The sequence below is a fragment of the Vipera ursinii genome, assembly GCF_947247035.1.
Source record: "Vipera ursinii genome assembly, chromosome: 16".
Classification (NCBI taxonomy): domain Eukaryota; kingdom Metazoa; phylum Chordata; class Lepidosauria; order Squamata; family Viperidae; genus Vipera; species Vipera ursinii.
In genome coordinates, this window is record NC_139529.1 from 900705 (window position 1) to 914249 (window position 13545).

Here is a 13545-nt window from a genome sequence, read left to right on the forward strand (position 1 = left end):
TGGTGAAGATGCTGGCCTAGTAACTAGGAGTCAGTGAGTTGTATTCTCACCCTAGGCATGGAAAACTGGCTGGGGGACTTTGGGCCAATCACTCTCTTTCCATTCAGCCTACCTCACTGTGTCGTTGTTATGAGGAAAATAGGAGCATTAGGCATGTTCTCCTCGAGTTATTTTTTTTTTAATTTTAATTCCATTTATATCCCGCCGTTCTCCGAAGACTCAGGGCGGCTTACAAGCTTAGCAGTAGCCTTCATTCTATGTATATGCCTGCTTATTAGGGCTTTCACACACACCCCAAGTGGCATTATTACAAAGTCAGCTTAATTGCCCCCAACAATCTGGGTCCTCATTTTACCTACCTCGGAAGGATGGAAGGCTGAGTCAACCTTGAGCCTGGTGGGATGCGAACCTGCACTAATTGCAGGCAGCTGGTGTTACTTAAGGAGGCATTAGCCCACTGCTCCACCAAGGCTCTTTTATAAAGTAATAAATATTTATAAAGTAATAAAGGTGGAAATGTCTAAAGTGTCTAAAATATGCAAAAATGAGGAGGGTGTGAGCAATCTGTCACTCCAGTCTCACCTGAAACTTTTGGTAATATATTCATTTGCCCTCTTAGTTCGTTTATAGGTCTTTACATTGTACAAAGACAAAAATGTCTTTGCCACATTAAATGTTTTGTGAGGATTCAGCCACGGAAGCAAGGACCTGTCTCTTTTAAGGTTAGGTCATTGATATGGCTGGTTATACTGTAGATGTGTGCCTTTCATCTCAGGACTTCTAAATTTTGCCTTCTGGGCCCATCACATTGGTTGTTTGTATTATCCATTCCTAGAGAAATTTCTATGCCAGCTGTGTGTTAGTTCCTGACATTGTCTTCTCTCATCTAAACCATCACGAGATGGGTTAACAGAAGTACAAGGCTCTGACAGGCCCCAGGAGCTGATGAAGCAACCAGAGTCCAACAATTAGGGATGCTGAGGCATTAAGTGGTGGCTTGGTTTCAGCAGTGATGGACATGAGAATGCAGATAGAACATTCATGGCCCAGTGGCCAGAAAAGGTCCTCCAGCAAGCCATAAGCTAACGGGAGCAGAGCAGGGGTATTGAGGGTATTGCTTAGAGTTTTATAGTTTCCATTGTGTGGACACAGTGTGGGTCAGGTGCTTGCAAGAATGAATTTCTAATTTCCTAGAAGCCAAGCAGTTGGCCTGGAACAGCTGAAATCCAGGACATATAAACATATAAGCGATGTTTGAGCAGGGTCCACAGGATTGTTTGGGATGCTACACATCCTCTTCATGGCCTGTTCTCCTCGTTACCTTCCGGGAGGAGGGGGCTTCGTGGTATCCGAAGCAGAACATCTAGATTCAGTCAGTTTTGTTCCATATAGTATCATCCTTGTGATATTATGTGCTTATGTGTTATGTATGTGTGTGGGTAGATATATACTTTCTTTTGACAGCAGGCAACAGAATTACATTTTTAACATGTCCCAGTGTGCTCACAGTAAAAAAAATGACTATAAAGGTTATTGTAATCTAATCTTAAAGGGTTGGAGAGTTGTTGGAGGTCTTCAAGAGATTTGTTAGCGATGCCTCACTCAAGTCCCAGTACCCCAACTCTTCTGCTTTATTAAGAATGAGTCTTCAGCTCAGGGGAAAGGGCAAGGCATACCCAAAGACAGGAGAATAAAGTTCCTGGTGGCCATTAGAACCCCACAGAGGTGGGCGTGTAGGCAATCCTCAGAGTTTTACACCTGTCCCTTTAACATGGGATTTTCAGAACGCAAATATAGACAAACACCATAAGTGTTGGACAGGATATGTACTCATTATTCTGGTCATTTTTTTATTGAAAAGTTTTTCAGTACATTTTATCTTTTATCTCCCCCCCACCCTCTACCCAACCCTTCCTAGCCCTCCCTAACCCTCCACCCTCCCCTTTCCCCCTCCCCATCCCCGACTTCCCAGAGCTAAATACAAGGTATAAAAGTAAAAGCAATCATAATCAACCATATGCTAACAACAATAAGCTATTAAGTCTATTCTGGTCATTTTTAACATGCTTGTTTTTAATGAATTAATTCCTGGGTCATTTGTTGAAAAGGTTCTCTTTAAGGAAAAGGGAGTCAGAACTGATCGATACTATTATTTACTCTTAATCAACTTATCTTTTTAAAGGTGGGGGAGTGAATTGAATGTAATAATAAAATTTATTAAGGATTGTTGGAGTTTTTGCTATAAAATATAGATGCAATTTTACCTTCCTCTTATTTTCTTGGATAAAGTTGCCAAAAGTATCAAAAAAGGTGGTCTTGCAAAAAAAAATCCTATAACTGATATTAAAAGAAAAAACGTTTCCAAGTTGCACATCCCATGCCCCTAAATTTTTCCAGATCTTTCCTATGTCTTCTATGCTCCAGGAAGATTGTGAAGAAAGTCACTTTTGCACCCTTGGCAATGGCCTAGACTGGTCCTGCTGGGTTTTTGGCATAGTTTTCAGGGGTGCTTTGTCAGTGCCTGCTTCTTCCTGGGGCTGAGAGAGGCTGGCCCAAGGTGGGTCTCCCAGTTTGTAGCTTGTGCTGGACCAGTGTATAGCCATCTGGTCCATTATATAGTTACCTTAGGAAGTAAGAACTGTGTTAGAGTATTTAGCATTTAAAGGGTTAATGCTGTATCCTTAATAGAACTGTATGTAAGAACATTTAGCATTCAAAGGGTTAAATACTGTTTCTTTAAGAGATGGCTTCTGGGAAATGTAGTCTAGTTGTTAATTAGTCCTATATCTTATCTAGTCAGTGGGAGGAGCTTCAAAGTTTATTGCAGAACATCCTGGCTATGTGCCAGGTTTTAAAAGCCTTTTGTTTTAATCAACCATCGTGCATGCATCTATTAGCATCCATAACAATGCTTAGCTGAGATGGAGAAATTACTCCTTTTTTATGGGCATGAATATCTCGCTATGACCAGACATATCTACTGCAAACGTAAGTCTTGCTTAGAATTCCTTGAAAATAAATATTTGTTTTAAAATCATTTTTGTTGAGTTTATACTATCTGAAATTGGGTCTACAAAGCATTTTAATTTACAGTTCCAGAACATAGCTTGATGCCTTAACCACTAGCCCTCTTGAAAAACAATATAAGATTCCCCCACCCCCAGTGTGAACAAACTAATGCTCTCTTTCCCACCATCTTGTCTTGGTGAATGAGCTCTGATTCCACCACTGCTTTGATTAGAGGGGCCAAGTGTTCATGCCAGGTGATAAAAGGAGACAGAAGGTGCCTTGACTTTTATTGATGCTGCGGTTCAGAGGGTGCAGTGATGGGAGGGGGGGACTTCCAGATAACATCTGTGCAGGCAAACAGCCGTGGCAGTGAAAGACTGATTGCTTTGGTCTTTCTGAATGCAGGAGTGATGTCCACATATGCCATGTGCATACGCTACGATGGTACCGAGGTGGAGGAGCCTTTCTGTGATGCAGCCACGCGGCCAGAGCCCATCCACGAGTTCTGTGCAGGAAGAGAATGCCAGCCCAGGTTTGTCTTCTCCACTGCTTGGAGAACCAAAGCCCAGAGCGCTCCTTCTGCGCTTGGAATATTGCCATAGTGCCCATCCCGTCCAGTGAACAGAAAGGGGACTGCTGGAATGCCAGGTTTCCTGCCTGCCACCCTAGTGAGAATCTAGAGATGGGCCACTGGCAGGAACGGTGGATCAGGGCAGAAGCTTTTTATAGGGCCCTCTTGGCAATAGAGGCAGGTCTCAGGGACACAACCTGGTTGGTGGGTAAGACTGACTTTCCTGCATGAAAGCAAGAGGCTCTCCCTCGACAGTCTCAGGGGAGGTTCCAGTGCTGGACAGACACAGCACCACCATGAAAAGGAGGGAGGGAGAGTTTATTACAGTCCGTGACTGCAAAGCAAAGGTAATTAGAAAAATAAAAATGCCATCCCAACTCCCAAATTATATCTTTTTGTAATAGTAACTAATACATTTTATACAATTTTATGTAATCCATCCCATGGATGAATGCAACAAATTAAAAAAAATAAATTAAATTAATTAAATTATTAAATTAAATTAAATATAAAAATGCCGAGGTTTAAAATTTGCTCCTAGGCTTCAAAGCAGACTTTGGCAAATAGCTTTACTGTTAAAATGGGCAAGAGAACTGACATATAGACTTTACTGAAAGGATAATGTATAATAAAATTAGTAAGCTAGCCCAGATCATCCGCAATTTAGCTGTTTGCAAAGGCTAGGAATGAAAACTCTGCAAAGAGAATAACTGCCATTCCAATAAAGTTGGAGGCAAAGCTAGGGCAGCGGTCAGCAACCTTAAACACTCAAAGAGCCACTTGGACCCATTTCCCAGAGGAAGCCGCAAAACTCGCGCGTGTGCATGCACGCGAGGGGGGGAGCTTGATTGAAGAGGTTAATTAAAAAGAAATAGAGGCTGCTGTGCATGCGTTCTCTCTCTCTCTCCCTCTTTCTCTCCCCCCTCCCTTCTCCAATCTTCTGCTCACCTGGCAAGCTGGCTTCATACTGTTCTCGGACAAGCTGACAAACATTCTTATTGGGCTGGCTCTCCTGCCCTGCTTTCTGCTGCTTCCTGCTTCCTGTGGAGACACAGCAAAGGCAGGAGCCCCGCCCAAGAAGCCTGTCAGCTTCTTGGAGAACAGCCTGAGGCCACTCTCTTTTACACACACACACACACACACACACACACACACACACACAGAGAGAGAGAGAGAGAGAGAGAGAGAGAGAGAGAGAGAGAGAGAAAGAGAAGGGAAGCACAAATGCCTCTGTCTCTGTCTCTGCAAATGGTGGAGGAAAACTGGGAACCGCAGGAGAAGGCTGAAAGAGCCGCATGCAGCTCCAGAACTGCAGGTGCCGACCCGTGAGATAGGGTGAAAAACCTGGAATACTCTGCTGTACGAAGCGTATAAAATAGTGGAGACAAGAACTTTAGTAATGTTTTGGCATTCTTTCTCGGTAAATCAATATCCAACATCTGTCATCCTACAACCTCTTTAACTTTTGAAAAACGCAAGTCTTTTACAAAAAAAACCCCATGACTTCTGACCTTTTCCTATGCAGTAAGATAGATAATAAAGTTATAGTTATCAATTTTTAATTATACCAAATAGTAACTATTAACCATCTCTATAACAGTAATCTATCAAGTCGTCAAACTTTCACTTTTTTTCTGTTTCACGCAGAAAGTCCAAAGTGGTTTCCAAGCAACCACAAAACTGTTTATATTCTTGGTCTCTCATTGGTGCAGTCAACTGCGTCATCTCCACCAGTTCCATCATCTTTTCAATCCATTGTGGGGATTAAGACTTCTTTCCATTTCTGCACATATAGAATTCTTGCAGCTGCCAACATGTATAGCAAGAAAGTTCCTTTTTTATCTAATAGTTCTGAAATAAAAGTTTCCATTATGAATCTATTTTTAAAATATTCTAATTTAAACATGAATCTGTTCCCAATATTTCTTTGCCTTGTCACATATCCACCACACTTCCATTTGCAAGAAACATTATACTTCTTCGATAATCTACCTGGCATTAAATACCACTCATACATCATTTTATGAAAATTCTATTTAAGGTAATAATTCAGTGTGAATTTCAGTCCTTTAGTTCACATATTTTCACATTGCTCTAACATTATATTATAACCAAATTTTCTTGCCTATTGAATCATATGTTTAACATGTTTGCTTTTTAAGTTAAACTATAGAATCTCCATAGACATTTAACTATAACAGCATTTTTTTAACTTTAGCTATAAGATATTCATTTCAATTCATTTTTAGCATCTTCAAAACCATAATTTGTTTATCCAGAATAAACCTTTCTTTCAATTGTGGATAGGTAAACCAGTGACTGTATGACCTTCTACCTCCAAGTCTTCTTTTGATTTGAAAATGGATTTACCTTATTTCATTATAAATCCACCAATTGTGGCTCACTGACATCTCCTTTCTAAAAAAGGCTTCTTCGGCAACACCCAAAGGAAAAAACCCTTTGCATTTATTCCAAACTCTATAAATGGCATATCTTACAAAATGATTCTCGAAATCTGCGTGTGTTGTAGCTTTATCATACCACAGACAGGCATGCTATCCAAATCCAGTAACCTCTTACTCTTTAGGGTCACCCATTCCAGAGGAGCCAGGCTGCCAGGAAGCTGTTTAGTCTGGGCCTGCCACTGAAAGAGACCCTGTCCCCAGTAAAAGATGACACTGGGGACCCAGTGAGAGACCACAGAGGCAGCCTGTACTGGGTTGCCTCTGAGAGGACGGAGAGATGAGCCAGGGCATTGCCTGCAATTGGGAGTCTGGTCCAAAGGCAGCTTTGAACTGATACCAAATCTGTGCACTTTGCAACAGAAGCTGCCAACATGCTCTAAAGCTGGAGGTCCTGAGTATTTTTTAATAACACTTTTTGATTTCAATGTCATTTTGAGCCAACCTCACTTAAATGGGCCAAGGTACTGCCGTCGCTTTTGAGAGATGAAGAATAGCAAAACCAAACCTGATCACAGTCCTGGTCATCCCTGGAGAGCTGCCCTCCCTCGCTGTTCCTCATCCTGAAACGCCACCTTGCTTTGGACAGGTGGGAGACCAGCAGCTGGAGTGAGTGTTCCAGGACCTGTGGAGAAGGTCACCAGTTCCGCATTGTCCGCTGCTGGAAGATGCTCTCACCAGGCCTGGACAGCTCTGTTTACAGCAACCTGTGCGAATCGGCCAACATCACTCGGCCAGAAGAGCAGAAAGTCTGCAAGAACCCAGCCTGCGGGCCACAGTGGGAAATGTCTGAGTGGTCTGAGGTAAATTCTGGCTGAGGAGTCTCTGGGCTTTGATCCCAGCAAGCCCTGTGGACTGCCCAGCTGGAGGGGCAAGCGTTGTGGGGGAGTTGGTAGGAGCAGCAGCCCATGTCCAGGAGCTTTTTCCAGCAGCTGTTCTGCAAGTGGTTTTGAATACAGGTGGCCACACAACCTTTTGCTCAGGTGTGTTGGCCATGGCTGACAGGACAGCTCTAAGTGGGCCCTCCTGAGTTGAGGAGTTCCTAAAGGGTCCTAGATTTACTCCAGATAGGGCTAACACTAACCAGCAGATCCCTTTGGCTTTTGCCTTCAGCCTTCTCTCCTGTCTTTTGTGGAAGGAATGGTCAAGGCACTTCCCCCTCTCAGGAACAGAGGCTATCTACCATGATTCCCCCAAAATAAACCCCAGTCTGATTTTTTTGGTGTGCTCCTAATATAAGCCCTACCCCCAAAATAAGCCCAGCATAAGTCCACCACAGGAGGTGGAGAGTTCACGGGGGCCAATGGTGTCTGGCAAGTGCCAAAGCTTGTGCAGCGCAGATATGTCCAAGCATGGAGGCAGAGGCAGGGGGGAGGCAGGCAATCCAGATGCACTGCACAGCCACTTGGCTCACAGGAGGTTCATGGGTGGCTCGCTCAGCAGCACTGGCAGCAGACAGGGGCAGAGGCACGGGGGGAGGTAAGCTATCTGGACATGCCGTGTGGCTGCCTGGCTCGTGGGAGACTCACACATTGGCACCGGCAGCAGGTGTCATGGTTCCAATAGATGAAACTCTTCAAAAGAACTTTGAGGCATTGTTTACCTTAAAGAATCTCAATTTGAGAAACAAAGTTTTGGCACTACATAGTTGAAACCAAAAACTAAATTCCCCTCCCCTGAATACAAAGTAACAAAGTGCCCTCCTCCAATAAACAGTCATAAATCACATTCCCCAATTAGCTTGAATCGCGGGCTTTCTCCCCAGCTCTCCAGCCCGTGAAACACTATCAGCTTTGGGCCCAATGTTCTTGGGTTCCCACAATTAAGTTATTATTGTCATGACTAGCTGGACTCTCATCCCTATTCCCCCTCCCAGCAGCAACTAATTCTAAAAGCAATAGAGAAAATGGCTGTATTTCCATCTGTTGTCAAAGCAAGAACATCCGATGTTAGCAGTGAGGAGGCAAGCGATCCCGATGCACCACCCACTCCATCCCACTGTCTCTCAACTTGACCTTGGCTGCATTGGAGCAGGCAGCCACGTGGCGTATCAGGATTGCCTGCCTCCCCCGCCCACGTGCCTCTGCCTGCTGCTGATGCTGCCGTGTGAGCCTCCCATGAGCCAGGCGGCTGCACAGCATGTCCGGATCACCTGCTTTCCCCCCCTGCCTCTGCCTCCACGCTCAGACTTACCTGCGCTGTGCCAAGGGGCCGGCAGACTGTGGCTGCTCAGACTTACCTGTGCTGTGCCAAGGGGCCGGCAGACTGTGGCTGCTCAGACTTACCTGTGCTGTGCCAAGGGGACTGTGGATGCTGCTGGACACGGTTGACCTCCGTGTGCCCACCACCTCTTTGCTTAGGTTTCATTCCAAATCATTTCCTCAGTTTTATGTTCACTTCCCTTTCTGCTGCTGGAGACGTTAAAACCTCTTCACCCACTTCCTAAACATGCCAAATGTCTCTCCCAGGCAGTGGCACCCATTCCCACTGGAATTAACTCCTGGCTTCTCTGCTATTACCAATGGCCATCCAGGAGCCAAGAAGCAATAGGCAGATGAAAAAGCAGAAAGGATTTATTGAATAAGTATTAAGAAGGTTCCCAGAAAAAGCCTGATTCCTGTTCTTCAGCTTGCCAGGAGCCCCAAAGTGAAAGGCCCCCTTGGAGGTGAACTGGGCCTTCAGGTCAATCCTGGGGTTCAGTTGCTGGGGGACTTGCTGCTTTTTTACGCTTCTTCTCAGGGGCAGAGGTCAAGCCTGCCATCCACCTGACTCTCCCTACCCTTCCCCCTCCAGTGCACAGCCAAGTGTGGCGAGAGGAGTGTGGTGAGCCGAGACATCCGCTGCTCTGAAGAAGAGAGGCTGTGTGACACCAGAACCAAGCCAGCAGCTGATAAGAACTGCACAGGACCGCCCTGTGACCGGCAGTGGACAGTCTCTGATTGGGGGCCGGTAAATCTTTTGAGCAGAAAAGGAACTTGCTGACCAGGAGACAGACCTGGGATATTTGCAGGAGCTGCGAGGGGGAGGCTGGTGTGGCTCACAACATGTGGAATGGGCCTGCCTTATGGATCAGAGCAGGGGCTGGTTAATTAGTGTCCTGTTTGCAACCCAAAGTGCTTCCTTCCTTCTTCCACAAAACAAAATCATTGGAATTTTGGGTCTGGGGCCAGGCAGTCTCCATGCATCAAAATAACTCCGAGGGCTTCAAACATCCTGATCTTCTAGCATTTTTTATAGCATCCCTTTTGAAACATTGGCATTCCTTCCCCCAGGAAAGCAGATTCCCAGCAGGCCAGGAGTTTGGCAGTGAAGCCAAGAAGTCAGTAAATGGGGGAGATGGGGGCAGCTGTCCTGTGATGAAGCAGATGCTCCTGAGGATGCCTGTCTGGATTCCTGCCCCGAGGGGTGGACTGGATGGCCTCAAGTGTCCCTTGCAGCACTAAGATTGTATGAGCCAGCCCTGCTATTTCAATGTGCTGCATGTAGCTACCTGGGTAGCGCTTCTCTTAGCTCAGAGGTCCCCAACTCCTGGGCTGCAGAGCAATACTGGTCCATGGCCTGTTGGGAACTGTGCCGCGCAAGCAGCAGGCAAGTGGGTGAAGCTTCAACTGCACATGCACAGGATTTAGGTTCCATGCGAAACCACACACACACACACACCTCCATGGAAGACAGTTTTTCTTCCAAAACCAGTCCCTGGTGTCAGAAAGGTTGGGGACTGGTATCCTGTGTATCCAAGTTTCTCTGAATAGCTTTTTTCTTATCTTTTTTGTTCTACGCAGGCACACACATGCACACACAGAGGGAAAGCTTGGGGGAACTTACAAAACTGTAAAGTCACCTTGTTCAGTGGCCAAAAGGGCCTTGAGTTGTTCCTTTTGTCTAACTGCCAGGGCAGAGCTGGTAGTGGCTGCCAGCTGGCTGCCCTCGCAAGACACGTGCCTAGGTTTCCTCTGCCCTTCTCTCTCCCTTACAGTGCAGTGGGGGTTGTGGGCCAGGCCGAATGATCCGGCAGGTCTACTGCAAGAGCAGCGATGGGCGTGTGGTGCCAGAGTCCCAGTGCAACCCTGAAGCCAAGCCGCTTGCCATTCACCCCTGTGGGGAGAAGAACTGCCCTGCCGGCTGGCTGGCCCAGGACTGGGAACGGGTAAGGGATCCCTGGGGAGGGTTCGTGGGGTTTTGGCCGCCCAGGCCAGGTCTGGATCCTTCCTTCTTCCAGCAGTGCAACGCCACCTGTGGCCGAGGGGTGAAGAAGCGGGCGGTCCTTTGCCTGGAGATTGTCGCTGGGAAGATCAAAACCCGCCCGCCTGCTGCATGTGACACCGCCAAGAAGGAGGCCGAGGAGGCCACCTGCTTTGAGCGCCCCTGCTTCAAGTGGTACACCACCCCTTGGTCTGAGGTGAGGGCCTGGGGGCTTCTGGTTCCGGCAACACTAGCCCCCTCCTCCAGAGGATTGTGAAAATACCCCTGGGGCATATAGGACCTATAACGGGTTGAATGGGAGATAAGAATGCCCTCAGCAACCGGGGAGGGGTGGCCATTGCCCAAAAAGATCAACCTGGCCTGTGGTGACTCAGTTTGTGGAATACAAAGCCAAAATAGGAAAGGGTGGCGAACCAGCCACTGGATTCCAGTCCTTCCCCCCCCCCACCCCAGCAAACCATGCTTGTTCAGAATGCCTCTACAGGGTCCTGCTGGCCTGCCCTGTGCAGGGCAGAGCTAAAGGGGGGGGGCTTTTTAATAGCCATGGGAATGTAAGAACAGGAAAGTTTGCAACTGGCCGCCCCAATTAATGCCCCTCATGTTTCAAGACTAATGAACCCCCGGGCAGTTCCCTGCCCAGAACTTGATGTCCACTCCCACCTCAAGGATCTCATGTCTCTGGCGTTTCCAGGAAAGCACAGCTGGTTTTATGCCTAATGCTCCAGACTGTGAGAGGCTCACATTAGCCCAGCGGCTGCAGTGGCTCACTTGGTCACCAGCAGGAGCTCCTGCAGCTCTTGCCAGGCTGCCCAGAGGCAGGGAGGTTTCTTGACAGCAGAGATGCCCTCGGCACATCCCTCTCCCCCGGAGTCTCCTCTGCTGCAAATGCTCCTGTGAAAGCAGGGCAGGCCTTGCTGTCAGGGCCCACTTCAAAACCTACCCTAAGAAAGCAAGACTCGTGGAAGCAGTTTCTTCCAAAAGGAACTTTTATTAGGAGAAGCTGATAGCAGGCATGATAGACAGGGTCTGAGGGTTTCCCGCTCAGATAAATAGGCTAAAAGAGTCCCAAGCAAACCCCACCCCAATAGTTCATCCGGTCAGTTTTAATGAGCCAGTCCTCAGGTGTTAAGCCCGTTCTGGGAAAGGAGGTGATAACACAGGTCTTTCCCAGGCTCGCAGCGATGTTGTTGGATCTTCGCACCTTCCCTTCCAAAATGGGAGATAAGCCAGATGGCTTATCCGGAGGCACATTCCTTTCTCCCCCCCTCCCCAAGGTAACATCAAGGGAGAGATGGTTCAGAGTAAGTATGCAGAAGCAGCAGGAGAGATACATTGTAGTGAAACAAAAAAACCCCAGAGAGACAGCCCGCAGCATCTCCCCTTCAGGAGTATGGCAGAACCCGTAGTACGAAAATAGGAAAATATTGACTGCAACCAAGAACTCAGGAGACGGGTTGTTGGCTCACCTGCAGCATATTTTAAACTGCTGCAAATCTACTAGTTTCCTCCTCCTCCTCCTCCTCCTCCTCCTCCTCCTCCTCCTCCTCCTCCTCCTCCTCCTCCTCCTCCTCTTTCCTTGGTCTGCCAGCTTTTCTGAAGGGCTGGAACTCCTTTTGAATTGTTCTGGTTGGCTTAAATTGCCAAAAGAACTTTTGTTCCCACCTCCCAGTGCACAAAAACCTGTGGAATTGGCCTGAGGATGCGGGATGTCAAGTGTTACCAAGGGGAGGATCTTGTTCGTGGGTGTGACCCACTCCTGAAACCAGTTGCAAAGCAGACCTGTGACCTCCATCCATGCCCAACGGAACCACCAGGTTAGCTGGGATGCCTGGCAGACGGGGGGGGGGGGGGAAGAGAGCGCTTAAATGCCATGAGAGAGCCATGCCCGGTGATGTTAGAGCCCCAGTGCTGGGGAGCCCTATTTCTGTCTTTCCTGGTCCTCATGCTGATCTGACTGCACCACAACCTTCCATGTGAACTGTCTGATGAGTCTCTCCTTTCCAAAAGAGGATCCAGAAGTCTGGCTGCCCCCCCCCAGAAGGACTTCCTGGAAACTTGTGGTGGAGAGGGGTCTCTGAGGGGCCCGTGCCAGGCCACCCGAGGGGGAGGGAGGGCACCTTCCTTTCTCCCTGAGGAGAGAGCAACTGAAGGGAGGTAGACTCAGCCAGGAGCAAAACCAGACTAAGGCCAACCTCAACTGGAGGAAGCGGGAACATCCAGGTCCTCTGTGGAACTTGGAATTGTTTGGGCAACTTCAGTAAGAGGGTCGCCTAAGAGCTTTTCTTGTCCAGGAAGAAAATGCACCTTCCCCTCAAGGAATGTTATTTAGCGGAAATATTTTGTTTGCACCATTTTGTCAGTGTTGGTGCAAATCAGAGGTTCAGGAAAGCCCCAGTTCTTTGCCCCATCCCACCCCTCAAGCAATGTGGTGTTGATTCTGTGTGGGTGACTGAGAGTCGGAAGGGGGGGCACCCCACATCCCTTGCTGAGGCATCATTGATGCGGCTGCACTTGGGCAGACAGGGTGGAGGCTGGCTCTGGGGCAGGACTGGGGCCCAACACGGCTCTCCCTCTTGCCTCAGATGACCTCCCTGATCTTGTGGTCCTCCCACAGATGACAGTTGCCAGGACCAGGTGGGGACCAACTGTGCTCTGGCGATTAAGGTGAACCTCTGTGGCCACTGGTATTACAGCAAAGCCTGCTGCCGATCCTGCCGAGTGCCTCGTTCCTAGGGGGAGTAACGGCGTGGGGGTCCCATGCCAGAGGAGCAACTGGAGCTTAGCACCATTAGGCATCACCTTGTGGTCCTCGCTTCTCATTTTCCTCCAGCTGCGATGCGTTGGACCGCTAACATCGCCTGCAGAATTCTGGATTTTCCTTTGATTCGTTTAGCAAGTTCTTGATCTACCTATACGCAACTCCTCTCCCGCCAGTGATTTTTGTCCTCCCCGCTGTTCCTTGCCCTGGCCTCCTCTGCATCAGAATGGCTGAGGGAGGGGCAAGACAGGGGCTTTCCTGTTAATGGCCACATCGCTCGTTGCAGGACTGGGCCTAAGTCAGAATGCCCCCCCACACACACACACACACACTCTTGGCTCTTTCCTTCCGCCTCTCTCCATTAAGAGTCTCATTGTCCCCTCAAGACAGAGGGATACCCCCTTTCTCAAGGGGGCCTTTAAGTGAGACACACCCCAAATAAAAGGTATGCTGAACCCTTCTCTCCAGTCCTGCAGTTTTGCCACAGGTGTTGCAGTGAAGAATATCTGAGGACATTTTACACTTTATTGAAATAAATGGAA

General features: G+C 47.8%; 1 protein-coding gene across 1 annotated transcript in view; it reads left to right on the forward strand.

Annotated features, from left to right (window-relative positions):
- Positions 1-13244, forward strand: part of ADAMTSL2 (ADAMTS like 2) — a 111474-nt gene extending 98230 nt beyond the window's left edge. Inside the window, exons 13-19 of the mRNA XM_083375290.1 lie at positions 3415-3541; positions 6632-6845; positions 8836-8991; positions 10019-10189; positions 10265-10441; positions 11915-12059; positions 12860-13244. Of these exons, the coding sequence (XP_083231416.1) occupies positions 3415-3541; positions 6632-6845; positions 8836-8991; positions 10019-10189; positions 10265-10441; positions 11915-12059; positions 12860-12978 (1109 nt within the window). The 3' untranslated portion in view covers positions 12979-13244. The remainder of the gene's footprint in view (positions 1-3414; positions 3542-6631; positions 6846-8835; positions 8992-10018; positions 10190-10264; positions 10442-11914; positions 12060-12859) is intronic.
- The last annotated feature ends 301 nt before the right edge of the window (positions 13245-13545 follow it).